The sequence below is a fragment of the Pelodiscus sinensis genome, chromosome 1 (assembly GCF_052426305.1).
Source record: "Pelodiscus sinensis isolate ZL-2025 chromosome 1, ASM5242630v1, whole genome shotgun sequence".
NCBI lineage: Eukaryota > Metazoa > Chordata > Testudines > Trionychidae > Pelodiscus > Pelodiscus sinensis.
The window spans coordinates 307700241-307721308 of NC_143052.1; the positions used below are offsets into that span (position 1 = coordinate 307700241).

Below are 21068 nucleotides of genomic sequence, written 5' to 3' on the forward strand. Positions count from 1 at the left end.
GACTGATATTTAGCTATTATACAGATGTTTTCCAGTAGCGTGCAAACTCCTAGTAACCCCGAGGGGAGGAATGTAAAATTGTCTGATTTTGAAAAGAGGGATTCTTTAGTGACTTGCCTGCTTGCAGAAAGCGTTAGTGATACAGGCAGGATTAGACCTTAAGAGATTTGGGTTTAGCTTCTAGCGCTGTGAGCTACTAACTAAATTAGCGAGGGCTCTAGGAAGAAGCACGTGTGAGCCAGAATAAGTGCTGTTGTAGTCCCATAACTAAGGGACGTTTCTATCCTTAACATAATTCGGAGTTCTCTCGCAAACATATTGAAATTCCATACTATGCAGAGGGAAAGCGGAGTCAATGGGACCAATACAAGGAACAGGATTTAGCCCAAAGGCAAAGCTTACAGCCGGGTTTACAGGGGGCTCTGGCATCCAAGAACACTTGGGTGACTAAGGGCGTTAGAGTGCTTACCGTGGAAAGGTCTCTGGGTTTGACAACTCTTCTGTCCCTGCAACGATATTTGCTGTTGCAATGTTGTCTCTGTTTTGTTTGTTCTTTCTTGCCCTGCAACAATGTAGGTTGTGTACCCTGCCTTTTGCAGTTTGGGAAAGGCACATGTTTTCCTCTGAATCTGACTCTGTCACTCCTTTTGATCATATCCGCATCTCCCCTATCTCTTGTACTTTGCATTTTCCGTCTGCCTCCAGTCCTTTCCTTATCGATGTATTCTGATTTTTCTCCTTCAGCATGTGCTGGCTAGATAGTGCCTGACCCCGGGTTCATTGTGTGCCTCGTTTCTTAGCTGTTCAGGCTTCAACTTCTGCTTTTGCCAGTACAAACCTCCAGCTGCGAACTGCTCTGGATCAATTCATTCGGCTCCCTTTAATATCTGTCACCATCACCTGACAACGCAGGGAGATATGCTGTCCCTTGGCATGACGTTTGATCATAAAGCACTGGATAGAGGTGTCAATGCAGTAGGCCACAGAGCTCACTGGCGACTTCCTTTTTGATATCATTGATGAGTGTAGATGAAGATATGGCCAATTTCAGCTTTGATTTTTTGAACCCGGGACCTTGTCCTCCTCCAGTCTTAATCCGTAGTAAAACTCCCTTCGATTTCCACAGGGCAGGATCTGGCTTCTAATCTACTGCTGAGCTACTTCTGTCTAGTCATTCATTCTGCTAATCATCAGTGAGGGGCAACAAGGTCCCCAGAACAAGGCAATTGTGTGCTTATAAAGCAGAGAGGGGACCCGTTTGGCATTGTTTCCCTTGTTTGCTTTAGTTTTCCTGGAGTGGGATCTATCAACGACCATTTGTATAAAGCCTGTTACTTTCATGCTTTGGGTTTAAAGTGCTGAGATAACAGGCCAGCGACACAAAACATGTTGCTACAATGTACTCGCCATAGAGAAACGTGACGTGCCAATTTCAGCAGCCGCCTGGCGATGGCTTCTAGAACGTTTGGATTCCTGCCTGCTCGGGAAGTGATTGAGGGAATTCTCAGGCCAGCTGGCTAGGATCGCTCCCAGTTTCCTGGCTGGCAGTTCCTGCTAGGGAATAACAGTGTGGGGGCCTGGGTGTTGGGGCAGAGGGAAGTCTCTGGTTAAGACATATTACAGGGAGTGCAGCTCAGGGATTTATACCGTGCTCTGTTTCTTGAACAATTCATCTATTCTAAGCACATGTCTCCTTTTCCCCACCTGGACAAGGGAGGCAACTGTGCTTTCATACAGCACAGGGGTGCTGTGAGGATGCTTCCAACACGCATGCTTTTAAAACTTATCTGGTAGGTGCCATAGTAGCACGTAAACTTATTTACGTCCTATCACCAGAATCCTAGAATTTTCAGAATAAAAAGTGGGGGGACGGTCTGGTAAAATCATATTCCAGCTTCCATGGACCAAGGGGGCGGGGAGGCTCACCCCACAGCGTATCTGCCAGGGCTTTGTCTTGACCACTTTCAAAAATCACCTGCAATGAACAAAAACCCAACAAAAAGCACGTGCCCTCTCGCACACTTTTATGATGCATAGGGAACAGGAAGATCTGGAACATTTTTCTATATAAATGTTTTAAATCGGGCGTGGAGAGGTTGGCATTTAGGGTTCTTTGGAGAAAATGGAGTCTTGTCTAATCTGGAAGATGCTGTAGTAACTAGAGAACTAGTAATTGCTGTCCCAAGGGTCAAGAAAGGAGTCCTGAGACACCAAGAAAGAAACAGGTATTTTGTCAGGCCGTTTATAGTCCAGCTTTATCTACACTTATTCGATCCTAACGATTCACATTGTGGAAAAAAATATTTTCTTTTTAAAGATTAAAGACTTCCACCTCTTCCATTCAGGGAAGGCCCAGAGGGGTAGCCGTGTTTGTCTGTAGTTTAAAAAAAAATCCAGTATCACCTCAGAGGCTAATAAAAATATAGAAATAGAGACGTTCCAGTAACCAATTTCCGATTTCTCCCAGTCCTCTGGGAAACACGGGTAGGGCCTTATATTCCCGATATTTGTAAGGAAAAAATAAAACCACTTCAAAAAGGACACGTTTAAAACATCAGTTGCAAAAAGTACAGTTAAACGTGGCAAAAGGTGAGTCACCAGCGTTTTTTCTTTGGAGACTGTTCTACACATTCCACTGGAGGGGAAGATTTCCCAGTGGCCACCCTCTTTATTCTTTTATTTCCTCCCCTGGCCTCTAGCAATGGGAAACCCACGGCTTTGTCAGCCCTGCAAGCGGAGACACCCCCAGCTTAGCACCAGCAGAATGGGAAAATACCAGCAAAACCCCGGTAAAGGGCGCTGTATTACAGCCATATATCAGTTGTGTTTAGTTTCCTTGCTGATGGCCTTTCATAACTCAATGGTCATCTTTCTTGCTCTGCCATTAATTATTCCGGGAAGCAAATAAATGGGCCCAGAATCAAGTCACGGACATCCCCGCCCCCCCGGCAGTTTTCCTGCGGGAGAGCGAGCTTGGGATCGTTCGCAGTAGGACAATGCCGACTTTTGAACCTCTAACCACTAAGCAAACAAACCTTGCGCTCTGCTCCACAATCCAAACACGGTTTATTGACAGGCGTTTCACAGCAACGCATAGCAACTGAGGCAGCCGCCGCCGCCAGCCGCAGCCCGGCGGAGCAGGAAGATCACTGGCCTGCGGGCGCGGCCCCCGGAGCACCAGAGGGCAACCTCGCAAAGGCTGCGCCCCGGAGTCAGGGCTGGCAGAGTCCTTTCCCAGCGCGCCCCGGGCACAGGCCTTCCATGCCAGCCCGCACCGCCGGCTCTGGTTTGAACTGAGGCCGGATCCTGCAGTCCTGCCTCGCAGGGGGTTCCGGGAGGAGGGGGAGAGGCGCCGCATGAGTGATCCTCTTTAGCTTGGGAGGCAGGGGGCCCTGACTGCTCGGGCTCCAATGAAACGGGGCTGACGAGAGAGAACCTGAAAATGTGAAAACTTAGCAAGCACGTCCCTCCACTCCCTCTTCCCCTAGCTTCAGGGGCCAGTCCCCGGGCAGCGCCCGTGACACGCTGCTAAGCTGCGCTTTGAGGGGGTTAAAATGACATTTTCAATGGCAAGGGCCTTTCCACCCATTCCCTGTTGCAACCCACCAGCCAGGTCGTCACATATCAGGGATGCTGCACACAGCTTTATAAACACCTCATCCTACCTCCTAAACACACGCACACACACACACACACCCCTCGCTGCCTCTTCCAAAGACACCAGGACACACACTCTGCAACAGAGACAAAACCTCGCTTAAGTCCAAAACCAAAAGGAAAACAACCCCAAAACACCAGCAAAACCTCTGCTCCACGAATTATACTAGAACCCACTCAGAGAAGAGAATAGGGCTAAAAGCCACCGCAGAGTCCAGGCGGAGTTTCTTTCACATGCTTGGCACATGAAGTCAGCTTCTCACCCTTTGTCAGGAGCCTGCATGCAGCACTAGACTCTTTTCAGAAGACCCTAATTTCTGACACATCCTTAACCCCCTACCGCGTGGGATCACAGCGCAAACACTACACTACACAAACACAACCTCTCAGCTCTGGCAGACGTCTGCCCCTGACCTAGCACATGGTTAAAAACACGGTGGGTTGTAAAAGAGCCCCCCTCCCAAAACCACTCCTTGCATTAATAGCCTTTCTAAAATTACACCTGGCAATCTGCGAATTTAAAACTGCTCCTGCCTGGAAAGGTTATAAATAAAAACAGCAGGGAGCATTTCATAGGCTCTTCCCCCACTTCTATTAATGGTACTGACAAGGTTCATAGCAGGTATGGTGGAATAGAAATGGCACCATGAGCAAATCCTCCTTACCAATGTGTTCTTTGGCCAAAGTTTATTGGTCAAATGGGGGGGAGGGAGGAAATCACGTGTTACCATGAGCAATTACATGTCTGACATCTCAAATAGCCACGTTGCTAACAGCAAATCTCGGGTAAAGTATATTGCAAATGGCCTGCTGTCCCCCTATCCCAGGTACAACCAGAACATGCAGTTTCTGCCCTGGGTGGAAAGCTTTGGACTGTGTGTGTTTCAAAGACTAATTTTCCAGATTTTTGGCTCATTAGCTGAGTAAATCCTACAATAAAACGGTGGAAACCAACCTTTCCCAGGGACAGCAGAGATTGTCATCTGTGTCCAGGACTGGCAGAAGAATCCGTATTTTGGTCTTTCTCCCCCATTTAATAAAAAAGAGGGACAGGGGCCAACCCCAAAGGTGTGTGTTCCTGCAGGCTTTGTTGAAGAAGGCATCTTACAACTCAGAGCTTGTCCTCGGGGCTTTCTCTTTTTCTTTTTGGACCCATAATAAAGCCTTCAAACCAGGAAGGCGCTTGTATTTATGGAGCTGCTCAAGGGAGAAGAAAAACCGGGCATAATCTGAAATCTCTCTCGTTGTCCCCAAACCTCCTTGGTAATAATATTACACTCGGGGGATCCTCCCTCTTGCAAGTGTAACTAAATTGCTGTTTCCACAGGAGAGGTCCCCTCTTTAATTTCTCCACGGTGTAGAAGGGCTGGGTGACACTCAGCACCAGATTTACCAGCATTTTTACAAGCGGCCAGCATTAAGCAATTCACTTCTGAACATTTGAGCCGTGTCTTATCTTACCTTCCGCGCAATAAGGCAAGATGGTCATTCTGAAGGTTTATGGGCGCCAAAGACAAACGCGCTTTACACTTTGCTATGAAAATTCATCCTTGGCCCAACCTGCGTGATAAAACCATCCACCCCAGATCCCCGAGAAGCAGAGTTTGAGAATTGCTGGGCGCTGTGGGCTCAGGGCTGGACTGTTGGTATTTACTGTATTGCAAACGCCGAGTGTGAAAAACAAACGCGTGTGTCCCCGAACAAGGCAACGGAGGCGCTGTACACTTTGTACAAAGGGCTGGAGTGTGGCTGCCGGAGGTCAGCCCGGCCACTGTCGTGCGCAGCCCCGGCTCTGTCAGTTTCAGTGGCTGACCAGCGACGTTTCCCCGCTGGGGGCTGGCGATGGCGCGCTGCTGTTCGCCAAGGAGAGCACAAGCCCCCCTCCCCCCTCCTCCTCAGTCTCTGGCTGCTGTCACTGGGTCACCGATGGCGCTAAGACCCCAGCGGCTCCCAGCACGCCCCCCGCTGGGCCAGGGCCGGTGGATCCCTGGAGGGAGGAGACCGGGCTCAGCGGTTGGGAGCCGCTGTGCACCGCGCCGGGCTGGGACTGCTGCAATTTCTTCTTGTTGATCTTTCGCTCTTTCGCTCGCCTGTTCTGAAACCAGATTTTTACCTGGCGGAGACAAGAAAGGAGAGAGAGAGAGAGAGAGAGAGAGGGAGAGGGATGGTCAAATCAGAGAGCGCAGCGGCTCCAGACTGGCCAGGCTGCGTGCACCTTGGGGGCTTGCTCAGCAATCGGCCCAGCCATCTGAGCCCGGCTCTGCTGCAACACGCAGGGAACGGCCCGGTGTCCTGCAAACCAGAGCGCCAGACTTAGGCGCGGGGCCCGATCCCCAGCTCTCGACGCAGGCCAATTCCCGAGAAAGACCCTCCGCAGAAAATACTACCGTGGCCATCTCCGCTGTCGGCTCAGAGCGCTGTGAGCGCCAACAGGCGCGAGCCTGCGTGGAAACCCCCACCCCACGCACAGTAGGAAGTGCAACCGGGTGGGTTTGCAGGGTTGCAAAGCTCCCTGCCTGTCGCCCTGCGTTTCTTTCGCACTCAGCAGTAGTTAAAACACCAGGTCAGTTCCTTGCACGCTCACCTCCCCCACTGCCAGGAAAATCCCCACTCTCCTGGCAAGGGCAGACCGCGGGCGGAATTGGGAGTTGTCCCCCGGGATTGATCCGCACAGTCCCGCGGAGTTTTAAGCAGAATCCCCCACCGATCGCTGGCGACGTGTGCATTACCTCGTGGGCAACGCGCCGGTGGGGAGGGGGAAGGACTACCGCGCTGCTGGGTGTTTCCGAAATAAAGAGAAAGGGACGCCCAAGGACAGACCTGCCTCTCTGACAATCCCAACGTAGCGGCCAGTTCTGCTTTCCTCCGGATTGTTATATACCGGCTGTAATGAAACTCCTTCTCCAGCTCCAGCCGCTGGTGGTCCGTGTACACCACGCGGTACTTATCTTTTGTCCTGGTTTTAACTAGAGAGGAGAAATCCGGGACAAAAAGAAAGCAACTCGTCAGGTACATTAAATGACAAACCTTCACCCCCACCACCCCCGGACTTTCTTTTCCTCTCCTGGAGCGCTGCTTCTCCTCACCCAGCCATACCCCTCAGTGGATCAGGAGTACAGAGTCGGGACCTTTCAATTTCCCAAACCGTGGCCTTGAATAAAAAGCTTAACCGGGCTGGGGGAAGATCTCCAGGTAATCAACGCTGTCTGGCAGTGGGACAATGCTACAAAGCCTGCGCGAATGTCACTGGGAACCAAACGCAGGCACTACAGCCCTAGGCCAGAATTGCAGGATTTTGAAACGTGCCTTTATTTTGACCCTTTCCCCCGGAGCATTGCTCTGAAATGCCGCTTACAATGGGAAACCCCCTGATTAAAGGAGACACGTGTTGACGGGCCTTATGAGCTAGAGCAGAATTCTAGCGTCTCACGTGTAAACTTCTCGGGCGTTGCTTTGATCCCCACTCCCCGCCCCGATTTTTGTAATGTCCCTCAGCAAACCTAGGCCAATGCACACGATCTGCGATTGCTCTACCGAATCCCTCTATTGACCCTGATTCATTTACTTTTGCAGGCGAGAACGGACAAGTCGGACACTGAAAATATTAGGGCTCAAAAATGCTGTTTGACGTGCGTGGGCTTTTCCCCCTATGCGGAGCGTGTATCGTTTGTACATTGCTAAGCCATTGATCTCCCTGCTGCTGATTGTTTCTTGTTTAACTGGTTGTATCCCCAGATTTCTCGTTCATCAGAAAGATCAGAAGAGTCGGGAGGCTCTGCCCTTAGGTATGTAATGCCCGGCAGGCTGACTTTGTTCAGGTAAACTCTCTGCAAACCACAACAAAAGCGCCCTGCAAAGATACAAGTCTGATCAGAGAAAACTCCCCAGAGCCGCTGAATGGGGAACACAATCGCAAACAATGCAGGACAAGGAGATCTTATCAAAGAAAAACCTTCTCAATGCCTTAATAACAGCCCCATTCTGTTTGAATTACCACTACTGAGCAAATGGCGGCAGGCGCTTTCATCCCCCGGCCGGGCAGATTAACATAAACACTGGCTCCAAAGGCAGCATTTGAATGGAGCCATCCCCCTCAAGTGACCGGCCACCCTTCCCGAAAGGGAAACTGTGGGAACAGGAGGGGATTGTGGGAAAATCCCACAATGGCTGAATTGTTGGCCTCGCTGCTCAGATGCCAGCACATTCCCTCACATTAAAGTTGGTCCTTGCTCTTCCAGGGAGTCCGCTAACTCCAGGCCCCTTTGGTACCTGTGTGTGCGCGCGGCTGTGTGTGTGTCTGTGTGTGTGTGTGTGGGGGGGGGGGGGTTATCAGCCCGGCTCGGTCGCCCCCCACGTGCGTTCTCTGGGGAAGCCGGGGGATGAGAGAGGAATGCCAGAATTCATTATTTACTGCGAAAGTTGCCACCCTCTTTCCGGCCAGTAAAAGGGACAATGGCGGGGAAGGTGTATATCAAAGCAAGACGTGTTTAAAGGCCCATGACAGATGAGGGTCTGCAGAGAACAGGAGCTCCTGGCCCGTCTGCAGGCACCGGGGAGACATTAACATCACAACTGAGAGCGGCGCCTGGCCACCTCCTTGGCACCTTAGCGCAGGACATCACAGGCCTCTCCTAGCTGACCTCCAGCCCCAGGGACAACAGCTCCCCTCGAAGCTCCTTCTCCCACAAGAGGGAGGGAGGGGGCCACTTTTAAACTCCCAGCCCTCCTTTAGCACGTCCTGATCCCAGCACCTCTGCCCAAGAAGGGGGGGGGGAAGTAGCACACAGCGGTTTTGCCGTCCCGGAGGAAACCTGCCCTCGGATAAATTGCAGCCCCAGCTCGATGGGGTGGCGAGTAAAGAGCCAGCCCCAGCCCCAGCCCCGAGAATCCCAGGGCTCAGAACCGCCTTCGTCCCTTTCCCAGCGAAGGAACAGCAGGTCGGGGCCAGGAATAAGCGCTCAAGACCTTAATCAAGGTATGCGCCCAATGACTCAGAAACCAATGCGAAGCGACACCGGCCGATGATTTATATGGCTGTAATTGGTTATAAAAATATTTTAAACGCCTATAACCAGGAGTCGTAGGTCTGAAGCCCAGGGAGGACCAGCCAGCGCTCCACTGGGACGAAATTAAACTAACTTCCTCAGGAAATCGGCCAACACCATACACGGAAACAGACTCCCGGCCTCTGCAAAGCTTGGATCGACGAGGAGAAAGTCCCCCACAAGGCTGCCCCACGGCTCGTCGTTTCAAAAGCCCCCTTGAAACAAGAGCTGGGGTTTAAAGGACAGGCTGCTAACTCGCAGTGCGTTAACATCTCACACCCACACCGCACTCCCGCAGCAGGGCGCTGGCTTTGTGGCCTACGTTTTCCTGCTCAGCTACTTTCTCACAAAGGGAAAACCAAACCGCGTTTTTCCCTCTGTACCTGCAGGTCAGTAACACGATTCCAAAACGGCAAAGCGATTCCGCTTCCTATCAACTCTCCCTCTTCCCCTAGGATCCGTAATTCAAGTGTTGCCGATGGGTCCAGTAACTTTAAGGCGGCTACAAACAGTGAGGTGAAGTCTTCTCCTACCCACTCCAGTCTTTGCGTTCGACACTAAAATGCGAAACAACCGAAGGCGCAAACAGCATTTTGCCTCTTGGGAAGAGCCTCGGTCTTAGCTGCGGCTCCCTTATTTTCTTTACAAACAAAATGCAAAGTGAGGCTGTCGCAGTGAAATGACTGGGCCCGCAGCGCGAGGCGGGCTCCAAACCGGGTGCGATTCTTGGCACTAGGGAATGTCCCTGCAAATCGCCCCCACGCGTACGGGACAGACGTCTCTCTAGGAGCGCGCAGGCTGCTCTCGTCCTGACAGAGCCGGTGGCTGCCAAGGAGAGACCTCGGTTCCCCGGGGGCCCTTTCCCGCCTGCTCCTGGCCAGCTGGGGCTTCCCTCCACTCCCCGCCCCGCAGAGCAGCCAGGTCGCGCAGTCACTAGCCAAACCACGGACCCACCGTGCAAGCCGAGCTGTGCGCAGCGCGGCTCAGGCCCCGGCCGTTCCCCAGTCCTGGGCGGCCCTGGGTCGCAGCAGGGCCCAGGCTGCTTTCGAGGGTCCTGCTGCTTCCCAGAGGGCCCTGAACCAGGCTCTCCCGCAGAGCCCCGCTGCCCAGGGGGCAGTTTGCCCTGCGTCCCAGCGCTCTGCGGGGCTCTCCCGGGCCTGGGCTCACCCGGCCCCCGGCGCTTACCCTGGCCGCCCAGGGAGGGCTGTGTCGGCTTCCTCATCCACTCGCACAGATTCCGCCGCTGGCCGCCAGGGGAGAGCTGTTCCGCGGCCGGGGCGCCCGGGTTGAGCTGCTGCATGACGGCGGGGGCGGCGTGGGGCGCCGGGCCCGGGGGGTGGTGGTGGTGGTGGTGGTGATAGTCAGCCGGGCTGTAAGCCAGGGCCGCGGCAGGGGAGCCGCCGTTCAGCCCGTGCACCCCGCTGGCCGCCGCAGCGGCGGGGCCCCCCTGCCCGTAGCCGTTCCAGTCATCCCGCAGCGGAGCGCCGTAGGGAGAGGGCCACGAGGGGCCCGGGGACTGGGCGCTGTCCAGGTTCACCCCGGCCGCGGCCACATGGTACCCTCCGTAGTCCGGGTACTGCGGGGCGCTGACAAAGTTCTGCGCCGCCAGGTTGAGCCCCCCCGGGTGGCGCACGGAGCTGGAGTACATGGGCACCTCCTTGTCCAATAGGTAGCTCACGTACATGATGGCGAGAGCCGGGCAGCAGCTCTCCACATGCTGCTCCGGGCTCTGGAGCGGCTCTTCTCCTCCTTGGGGATGGGCTCCCCTTCGGGTGGGGGGGCCGGCGGGGGGCCTGTCCCCCTGGTTGCCTCTGCGGAGCCGTCTCTCTGCCACTAGCGATCCGAACCCATTGGCCGGCAGCCCTTACATGATTAACGATTGTTTACAAGGCTCTATTAGTAATGGCACAGACACACCAAAGGCAGGTGACGTGGAGACGCGCAGGGTATATAGCTACTACCCCTAAAAGAAGATTTGCATTTAAAAAGATAAGGAGAGGGCAGCGACCTGATCACAGCTAAATATTCAAGCCTTTATTGTTTAAGAGCTTCCTCCTTCCATTGCAACCTGGTGCACTTTAACCTCCAATCACAGGTTCAAAGAGCTAAATGAAGAGACTTGCAAAAGAGAGAGAGAGTTCTCAGAGCCAGGGTGGGAATATGGGAACCGTGTATCATGGACTACCTGTAGGCAGCACGTTTTAAAGAACATGCCTTGTTTAAGTTATGGGGTTTTTTTTGTTTTGTTTTATAAGTTATAAAAGCCAGGCGTATACGGAGATACACAGATAGCTAGGAATCGCTATTTCGTTTTTTAGAGGTGTTCAGAATATATTTTCAGTAGAATGCTGGATGGGCGAACAGAGGAAAAGTGAAATCGACAAGACAAGGGTTATTTTAATGTGTGGGGGGGTACAGAATTTTCATTCCAAAGGGAATGCACTTGGATCTCAATTATTTCATTTATTTCTTGGCAACCAAGTAAAGTTTTGTTTCCCCTAAATGTTGATAAGTGGCGTCTTTTTCGTTTTGCTATATTGTATTTTTAATTCTGTTTCATACACGACTGTGTTATTTATACTTACTTGGCTGAAAGTGTTTTCAGAATCAGAGAAACGGTGAGTTTTCGAATACGCGTGCCGAATATCCTCAAGAAAGAGATGCCGCACAGAAGGAAGAGAATTTTCTTAGCATATATTAATCTAATTGCTAGATATTATTGTTAAGCAATTAATTAATGCCGAATAGCAAAGGGGAAAAACCCTCTTCTGGTCTAACATTTTATCTCTTTGCCCCTATGTGATCGTTTCGATTGCACGGAGGGAATTATTGTAATCCCGGGAAAGTTTGAGATGAAATACACTTGAAACGCAACTGTAAAGCTAAATCTTTGCTAGTCGTATTTCAGGTATGATTCCAGAAAACCGGTGGGTGAATTTAATTTATTTCATTCGTTTTGATTAGTTCCTTTTGATCCATTGAAACTAAATTCGAGCAAAACACAAAACAGTGCCTCGCAGTGACACTTATCGATGTCAGGCTAAACATGGGAATGGCTTTGGTGCTTTCCAGCAAATTACTTTTTCACCCAGTGAAATGACATTTTAAAGCGCCTTGCAAACATGATTAAACTCCTAGCGCCTCCTAAGCAACTATGAAAATGTTACTTTGCTATGAGAATTCTTTATTCTCCTCACAACACATCTCATATACAATTCGTTCTTTGAAGAGGCGCCATCCATTCATTGCTTTTATGCTTTAACTTGTCACCTTGAGCAGGAACAATGCAGAAAATGCTGAATATTTGCATCTCTTTATATACACAGCAACGAAGTCTTTTGCTCACACAGATAACTGCATACGATGGAAACTTTCCCCTTTCCACCCTGTTTCACAGAAGTTTGACAACTCAGCACTGAGCCCTCTCCAAATCCACTTCACAGGCCACCTTCAGTCATTCTGGGCGGCCCCAGGGGAGAATCCAGCGACCGCAGTAGAAACCCCTTGTGAGCAGAACTCGGTATCACAATGCTGAGAATTATGCGAACCATCGCTTGAAAAGTCACGTCAGGCAAACTGCGTAGGGAGTTACATTCCCATTTAATATCGCTAGTTATTGCGGGCCGGATCCTGCGGCCTTCAATAAGGCAAAAATTCAGCTGTGAAAACAGAAGCGTGGTAGTCATTATTAGCTGTAGGGATGATTTTTTCTACGGGTAACTCTTCAGGACTAGCAAGATCACAAAGGCTTATCACTAAAGTCCTGCCTGTGCGTGGTGAAGTGTAACCACCCTGAGGAAGAGATATGGATCATTTTAGCTCCCAAATATTCCCCATGGAACTTCCTCCAGTACTAACCCGGCTGCTCCTCTCAGACTTTTCAGGCAAGAGAGTTGTTCACCAACTGGATTCGTTTTGAATCATTTTCCTAACGGAGGGACTATCAACAGCACAGTTCAGATATGGTGCACCTCTGGTTCGAGCTCTTTCTATGGGCTGGGACAAATCCCCTGCTTTAGCAAACTTCGTTGGTGGACATATTTGCACTCTGTGCACACTCAGTGCCAATGGGCACTTTCCGCAGCCAGCACGTGAAAACCGTCCATAGCTAGAACACACACGGTTGAAATACGGGTGGTATTTTATCTGCTGCATTATAACCAGGGCTAGTAGGTCTGAAACCCGGGGAGGAACAGCAAGCGCTCCACTGGGACCAAATTAAAATAACTTCCTCGGGGAATCGGCCAACACCCTGAACAGAAAAAGTTTCTCCCAGCTTCGGGAAAATTTGGCTCGATCAGGAGAAAGTTCCTCAAGACTGTTCCATGGCCCGTCGTTTCAAAAGACACCTCGAAATAGGGGTTCCAACAAGGGTCTGCTGGATCCTAAGGCAGCTAACTCGCAGCTAAATCTTTCAGCCCCCCCCCCCTCTTTGTTGCCTACGTTTTTCGTGTTAAGCTAATTTCTCACAAAGGGGAAACCGTCTCGCACCGTTGTAATACGAACGTGCTGAGCACAAGAAACCCACTGGCTCGGGGGCTGATTTATTTCCCGGGTGTCAGTTTGATGACCCGGTGCCCACATGAAAGCGAGCCAAGGGGGCTCGGGGCTTCTTTCAAAGCGTAGCGCTCCTCATGCCAAGGGCTGGAACACACCTCTGAACGAGGCTGCCTCCTTCGGCCGAATCTCCTCTCCCGATAAGCACGCACAAAGCCCAGCTCGGAATATGCGAATTTGATGAAGCCATAAAGCGAAAACAGGGCCATTAAACTGACAAAGCTCTGAACTTATGAGATCCGAAACGCACCCCCCTCCCCCGGCCCTCGGAACGCACACGGGCTACACGGGAAGCGGCTTTTATCCCCCGAAGTCCGACAACACGCGCTGCCCTGCAGCGCAGAGACTTGCGATCCAGTTTGTGCCCTGCCTGTGGGGTTTGGGGGGGCGATCTGTCTTAGCCCGTGGAGGGGAATGCAGAGAGGCGGCTTGGATGGGAACTAGCTCCTGCTTTGCTATAAAGAGGGACAGGTAACACAAAGCCACCGAAGGGAGGCGGATAAATGTCTAAGGGGAAACATATACACCATGACGCGCAAAAAGGGAGCCCGGGGTCTGACTTTAATGAGCACAATTCAAGATTTGGTCTAGCTATGAGGGATCAGTGTAGTGGATCTAGCCAGCACCTGGTTTCAGGGAGCGAACAGCTGCTAGCCAGTCAGGGGCAAATGGAAACCTTTCCAATTTCTTGTTCTTGTGGGGAAATTCAGAGCCCCAAGGTTCTTCAAAGGCCTTTTTGTGTGGTTTGATTTTATCTCCTGTTTGGAGCTCAGGAGAAAATCCAGGGCGTGGCCTCTGAGCGATTCCTTTAATCCCCACATCACCGGCGACACTAGCATGCAACAGCTCCAGAGGGCTAGCTAGCCCGGCCCTCGCAGCAGTTAGAGACGCAGCTAGAGGCGTCTCTTGTGGGAACGGGTCCAAAATGCGGCGTTGCGCAACGTAGTGGGCGGAGGAACAGGGAGCGGAGGTACCAGGACTCGGAGGAGCCATCAGTGCAGCCCCGAGTCACGCTGTCTCTCTGGGGCGGTGGGGTGGGGGGTTATTAATGGTCGCCTTGCATCTGCATGGCTGCAAACGTGGCATTCAACCCGCGCCAACGCCTGCACCAGGGTTGACCAAGGTAGGAAGGAGTCAGGTTAGCTCCTCAAAGGGGAGGGAGTCAGTTTCCCATCTTGTACCAGCGCATGAGGCCTTCTGGGCTCAGGGAGTAGGTGGCCTCAGTCAGGCGCACACGTGTTACTGATCCTTAAAATGGACGCGCCCCTAACCCCCAAACCGGGGGCCTAATGGAGAGGCGCCAGAGAACCGGGCCATACTAACTCCAGGCCAACACTGAAGCCTGAGCTACAGCGAGCGAAAGGGCGTCTGTAGGGACTTGCGGGCGCACGGCCTGGGCCAAACGGAGCCCGGTGTAACGCGGTGCAGGCAGAACGCAGCCCTACGCGGTGGCCTCCTTCGCCGCCCAGGACTCTGCAACATTGCGGGATCGGGCCCTCACCTGCTCCTTTCCCCCCCCCCCCCCCAACTTCTGCTTTCGCCCGGGTCTCCTCCCTCACCCCGACCCGGGCACTTTTCCCGGGGAGACGCTTTAACCAACCACTCCCGCGTCTCCCAGCCTAGCGAGCGAGTTCGCCGCTCCTCTCAGCTAGGCACACTGCGGCGATTGCTGCCTGTCTGGTCCCGGCTACCGTTCTTTGACAGCCTTCTGAAATACCGAGGGGCGAAATAGAGGGTCCCTGGCTGCCAGAGGCCGCTCGGACCTGGCCTTTCCTATTAGCTTGCGCCGAGCAATCTCAGGGCAGAAAGGAAGCCCAATCAGCAGCGGGATCTTCCTTGAGTTACGTGGCCACCCCAGGCGCCCTAGCCCGGAATGAGAGCGCTTCGCTTGGCGCTGAAACCAAACTCCAGGCGTGACTCCGCTATTGCTACTGAGGGGCCATTCCCACGGGCGTGGTGCTGTGACATGGTTACACAAGCCGAGGGGGGCGCTGGCCGTGTTACAGCTCTTCTTGCTAGCTAGCTTTGCGGGGAGGGTGGCTTTTCGTATTATCTTGCGCCAAGCAATCTCAGGGCAGAAAGGAAGCCCAATCAGCAGCGGGATCTTCCTTGAGTTACGTGGCCACCCCAGGCGCCCTAGCCCGGAATGAGAGCGCTTCGCTTCGCGCTGAAACCAAACTCCACGCGCTTGTGTCAAAAAGCGTGTAACACGCTTGCAGCTGGTGCAGTGGTGTGTGTGCCTTCCGCTGGGAAGAAATAAAGTCGAGAAGGGCTCCCTAGCCCTTTCCCTGGGCTTCCCAAAGCAACAACAAGCAGACACTTTGGATGGGTCTAACACAGGGGTTCCCAACCTTTTTCAGTCCCCTTCTCCCTTGGCTTTTAGTAAACCTTCCCGTACCCCCTATTCAATACAAAAGGAAATAAATTCTAGACTCTAGAATCTACAACTTATTTCACTAACACCTCTACTTTTGGAATATTTCAATTAGAATAATTAGTCATTTACTAAATATTCCTGGTACCCCCTTGACAAGCTTCTAGTGCCCCTCTGGGGGTACCTGTACCCCAGGTTGGGAATCCCTGGTCTAATACAAAGTGTCCCCTGTGAAATCCTGGCCTTGTTCATTGTACACCTAAGTCTCAGCAGGGCAGGCGAGTATCTGTAAAGACAACCAGAAGTAGATAAAGTTAGTTGTTCCGGGCCGCCCGGGTTTGCCAGGCGATGCTAGATGCTGTCGCAGGAGAAAATCGGGGTTTGCCTTGCAAGTTGCACAGCGCTGACTGCGGGTGGAACGAGCCCTCCTTTGCTTCTCTTGGCTGGCTCCGCGGTCAGACGTCTTGCTGGCTCTCGCCCTCAAAGCGGCTGCGGCTGGAGGTCCACTGGGATGCCACCCGAAATGTCTGGGGCTGGGAGATGGGCCGGCTGCTTTGCCTGGCTCAGCCGCGGGCTCCAGCTGCAGGGCGTGGGGAGGGCCAAGTGGCATCAGGTGCCCTGCCTTTGCTCGTTGTGTTTGTGGGTTGATGCTGCGGCCTAACGCCCCCTTGAACTGGCCGGACCGACAGGCCACTGGCTCGCCTCGGGGAGAAGCCTAACGGGACGCGGGCAGCAAACCCCGCGGTGCCTGCGGCTGCTGAGCAGAGCGCGAAGGCTGCTTGGGCGCAGGGCTGCGTGCAGCCCCTCTGTTCCCAGCGGAGAGCCAGGGCAGCGGAGCCAGCGATACCGAGCCGGGCTGTGGCCGGACGCGGCTGCGGGAGCCAGCGGGCGGAATGCAGCCGGCGGGGCGGGAGGGCAGCGCTGTGCGCCGGGCCGGGCCCTTTGCACCGACGAGCGGGGGCTGATCTCGGGCGAGGGGAGGCCGGGGTATAGGCAAAAAGTGAAACCTCTCAGGTTTTGTGACGTCACAAAGTAGCAAATCTGGAGAAGTTGCCGTTTTGCTCGCTACACCGGCTTGCCCGCGGGCGGGGAGGAGAGTGGACCTGCCCGCTGGCCGATCCCCGCCTGGCCCCACGTCCAGTCCTTGGCTTGCGGGCGGCGGGGCCAGTCAGCCTTGGCCGCGAGTGGGGGCGGCGGGGGCAGGGGCCCGGCTCTCGGAGATGCTCCGCTCGGCTCCCCGCCTTTGTTTGCCAGGCACAAATAACCGCTGGGAAGCCCGGGGTGAGCCAGGCCGGGAGGAAAAGGAGGGACCGGGGGGTTTGTCCGGCCTGTGGAATTTATGGCTCCCCCTCAGCACAGGCGCGATAAGGAGTCAGAACAACAGCTCGGAGCTTTTCAAGCCGGTGCCCCCCGGGCCTTTGATGTAGCCGAAGCTGCCGAAGAAGGCCCCGCGTTCCGTCGGGGTGGCCAGTAGAGCTGCTGAAACGCCGCTAGGAGCCGCGCGGAAGCCGAGCGGTGGATTCGGTTCCAAAGGGGGCAAGCGAAACCCTGAATGAGAAAGGGGCTGGGTTTCACTTCGCTAAAGCCACTCCCGTGTGGCAGCATGATGGGGGGGGGGTTCTTCCTTCTCTGCCGTCAGCTTTTCCGCGGCCCCTTTTCTGCCTTCAGCCCGAAGGCCAAGGTTTTGGTCAGTAAAACGTGGGGCCACTCGAGGTGCCAGGCTCTGAAGGAAAGTTGCCGGGCTCTTGATGAAATAACTCCTCTTTAGACAGGTGTGGCCAAGTGGGCTGCCTGTTTGGTTGAGATGAAACGTATTTTCTCCGAGACTCGCTGGGAGTGAATGGGAACCTGAAGGAAGTAAAGCCATTAAAATGCAGGGGTTGCTGCCCAACTGGGAAATTTAGTCCTCAAGCCAGACTGTCATTTCTGTTAACCAGACAGCTCTCGCCACTCCTCTATGTTTGGCTTATTTCGGAGTCAGGCCTGAGAAAGTTTGCACCAGAATTTGATCGGCTTCGGATTTACACCAGGATTCGAAAACATTGAAATCACTGGCATGTATTCGGGAAGGGGGTGGGGAAGGCAGTAGTGCAGAGCCCAGCTCCAGAGGTGGGAAGGGCGCTTACTTTTTGGGAGAGGACCCCCACGCTCCGGGGAAACCACAGGGAAAGGAGAGACTCGAACAAGGGAGCCACCTGCGCTTCCCTGGGCAGTTTTTAAGCAAAGGCTTGGAGGGAAAGTCCGCCAGATTTTTTTTCCCATCCCAAAGGAGGGGCTCGTGAAATGCAGGCCAAGCTGGACGCATGAGCCCTCTGCAGCAGCCTGCTCGCTAGCGATCGCTAGCGCAATTCACACCAGCAGTGACTAGCCCTCAGGACTGGCCACCTGCCTTTCATCTACACACCTGGGCCTCAGCTCAAGGCCCCGCTGCCCACATCCTCCTTCCCCGCCCACCCACTCTGCCCGGGGCCAGTTCCAGGCTGGCCTCTGCTGCAGGGCTTACAAAGAGCCGGCCCTGTCTGCGGAACAGCAACCCGTCTGGATCACTCCCACTGGGGAGTCTGAGTTTGAATCCCGCCGGTGCACGTGTAGATAGTCTCAGCTCTTTCCCAGCTCCCGTGGTCAGCAATGTAACATGGATCCCCCACGCTCTGAGCCCGTGGGACCCCGACTGGGCTTTAGGGAAAGCCAGTGTGTCTGGAGGGCCTATACCTGATGTCAATGGGCTTCTGTGTTGTCCTTTGTGCTAGCCCCGCTCCCAAGGTGAGAGGACCCAAGCCCCAGACTCTGGGAACCACTGGCTATTCCGTGTGGACAGGGTGCTTTTCGTCCCTAGTACGCTGCTTTACAAAGGCCTGAGAACCTTTGCCTCCCTATTTTTAAACAGTGGAGAAAGTGAGGCATGGAGAGGCTCTTCAACTGGCAGGCGGTCACTAGTAGAAGAGCTGATAATATGGTTCCTACTGCAGCTCGACTCCCCTGTGACAGGAATGGTAGGACACAGGCTCTTTGGTGACTAGTGCTTAGGCTAATTTTGTTAGTGGCCTTATGTTGTCTCCATTCTTCAGGAAAATGTAAAATTGCAGCTGTAAAATGGCCTGTGAACATCTAGTCTGCTGCAAACTCCCAGGGGGCCTTCTCTAAGGCAGGGCTCTCAAACTTCCTTGCACCGCCCTCTTTTCACAACAGGAAATTCCTACATGACCCGAGGTGGGACAACCCCCAAGGACTTTATCCCAGGCTAGAGCCTGTAACCCTCCCCCCCCCATCCAGGGCTGAGGTCCTTGGGCTTGGCTCTGGACCCCCACTGCGAAGCTTGGGTTTTGGCCCAAGCCCCAAGTCACCACACCAGCCCAAGCAACCACATTTAAAAGAGGTCCTGACCCCCTTTGAGATCCACACCCAGAGTGTGAGTAAGCTGTTCTAACGGGAGTTGAATCTTTCCTGCCTAATTAACAGTTTTCTTTGTTTTCTGCACTTCCAGTCTATTCTCCACAATCACATCTTTCTTGGCAGCAGTCCAAATAAAGACCATAGTTGCTGGAACCAGAGGTGCTGCTCCCCCCCAACCTCAGCTTTACATAGTTTCTATTATATGCAGGGTTTGCAGTTTGGCTCAAAGGTTCTTGGCACCCCCTCCACTGATACTGTATAAACTGTTCTAACACCCTCCTTCCAAGACCCAATTCTACAGTCCCTTAAGGGAAGGTATGAAACTATTGCTGTGCATATGGATTGCTCACTTGAGTAAAGATTTGCAGGACTGGGGCTTGTATAAGACCTTGATTTTATTTGGTTTTTAAAGTCCATTGGGGTGCTCTGGTACTGCATGAATAATAATTAGAACCACTATGAGTACCAGAATTGTTCCTATTAAGACAATATCTGCGTTATTTGAATTTAATGGGAGCAGACTCAGGCTCACTAAAAATTACATCATTAGCTAGGAGGCGATGCAATAGCCAAAGCAACATTATGTTTAAATTACCGCCTCCTGATTTAACTGGTTCATAATTATTCAAAATATTCATTGAGGAGGATGTTTTCCATGCTTGTCTCTGCTGCCACATCTTTCTTTCTTTCTTTCTTTCTTTCTTTCTTTCTTTCTTTCTTTCTTTCTTTCTTTCTTTCTTTCTTTCTTTCTTTCTTTCTTTCTTTCTTTCTTTCTTTCTTTCTTTCTCCCATTCAAGTTTTGTTCTTTATTTGTGGCTACAGGAAGATGAAACCAAAACCAAAACCCGTGCATCTACACAGTAGAACTTAACTCAAAATAACGTGTGCAAATTGAGCTACATCAATTTTGTAGCTTATTTTTAAATAGCCTTTCTTTGAAATTGGGAGCATCTAGATAGCACTTTATTTTGAAACAGAGCACTCTTCCTCTGACTTCCCTTACTCCTCATAGGCTACGTCTAGACTGCCGCTTTCTGTCAGACAAAGGTATGCAAATTGCATTCCGCAATTTGCATACCTTTTTCTGATAGTTTTGTTGGAAGCTTTTCCAAAATTTGGCCCGTCTACACTGGGCCAAATTTTGGAAAAACCTCCTCTTTCAGAAGAGCCCTTCTTCCTTGTGGCATGAGCAAGACAGGACTTCCGAAAGAGCACATCTGCTCTTCCACAAAAAATGTCGGAAGAGCAGATGAATTCCCTGGACGTGGCGGAGTTTTTCTGGGATACCTCTGGTATCCTGGAAAGACTCATAGTCAGGGCCAGCCCGAGCCCTTTTGGCGCCCTGGGCCCGGGCACGCAGCACCGCCCCCGGGCGCATGGTGCATGCGCGGGCCTGCCCATGGGGTGCGGGCCCGTCCCTCCAGGGTGTGTGGGCCCGCCCCCAGTGTGCACGGTGCATGCGCTGCCCAGCCTGGCCTGGCCAGTGCTGCTGGCGCACGCGCCGGGCCGTGTGACCCACGGCCATGGGGGGAAGGGCGCTGCTGGCAGGCGCTGCGGGGCTGGCGCTGTGGGAGCTGGGTGCGTGGCGCCTGATGGCAGCTGTAATGGATGCCATGCGCTCCTTAGAGCTGCCATCAGGTGCCCCCCATCAGTTGGCGCCTCGGGCAGCTGCCCGGCTCGCCCATGCCTCAGTCTGGCCCTGCTCATAGTCTAGACATTGACTCCTATAACCCTCATTGTATGGCTGAGTAAGAAGTCCTCCAGCTTGACAGTATTTTGACACTATTTTGAAATAACTGCCTGCTGTGTAGTCGTGGACTAAGTTATTTCAAAATAGTTTTGCAGTGTAGACGTACCCTTAGAGGGCCCAAGTCTGCTCCCATTAGGTACATCTACACAGCGGTATTATTTCTGAATAACTGATGCTATTCTGAAATAACATAGTCCATGTCTACACTACAAGCTGTTATTTAGACATAATGCTAAATATTGTGGAGCTGGAAGTCTTACTTTGACTCCTGTAACCCTCATTTTACACGGCA

The 21068-nt window shown here is 52.8% G+C and overlaps 1 protein-coding gene across 1 annotated transcript; it reads right to left on the bottom strand.

The window, feature by feature from the left end:
- Positions 1 to 1667: 1667 nt before the first annotated feature.
- Positions 1668 to 11043, bottom strand: CDX2 (caudal type homeobox 2). Its single transcript, XM_075919225.2, has 3 exons — positions 9888 to 11043; positions 6478 to 6623; positions 1668 to 5770 (listed from the first exon to the last, which is right to left on the bottom strand). Exons 1-3 carry the CDS (start codon positions 10384 to 10386, stop codon positions 5570 to 5572), a joined length of 846 nt encoding a protein of 281 aa, XP_075775340.1. The 5' UTR covers positions 10387 to 11043; the 3' UTR covers positions 1668 to 5569.
- Positions 11044 to 21068: the final 10025 nt, after the last annotated feature.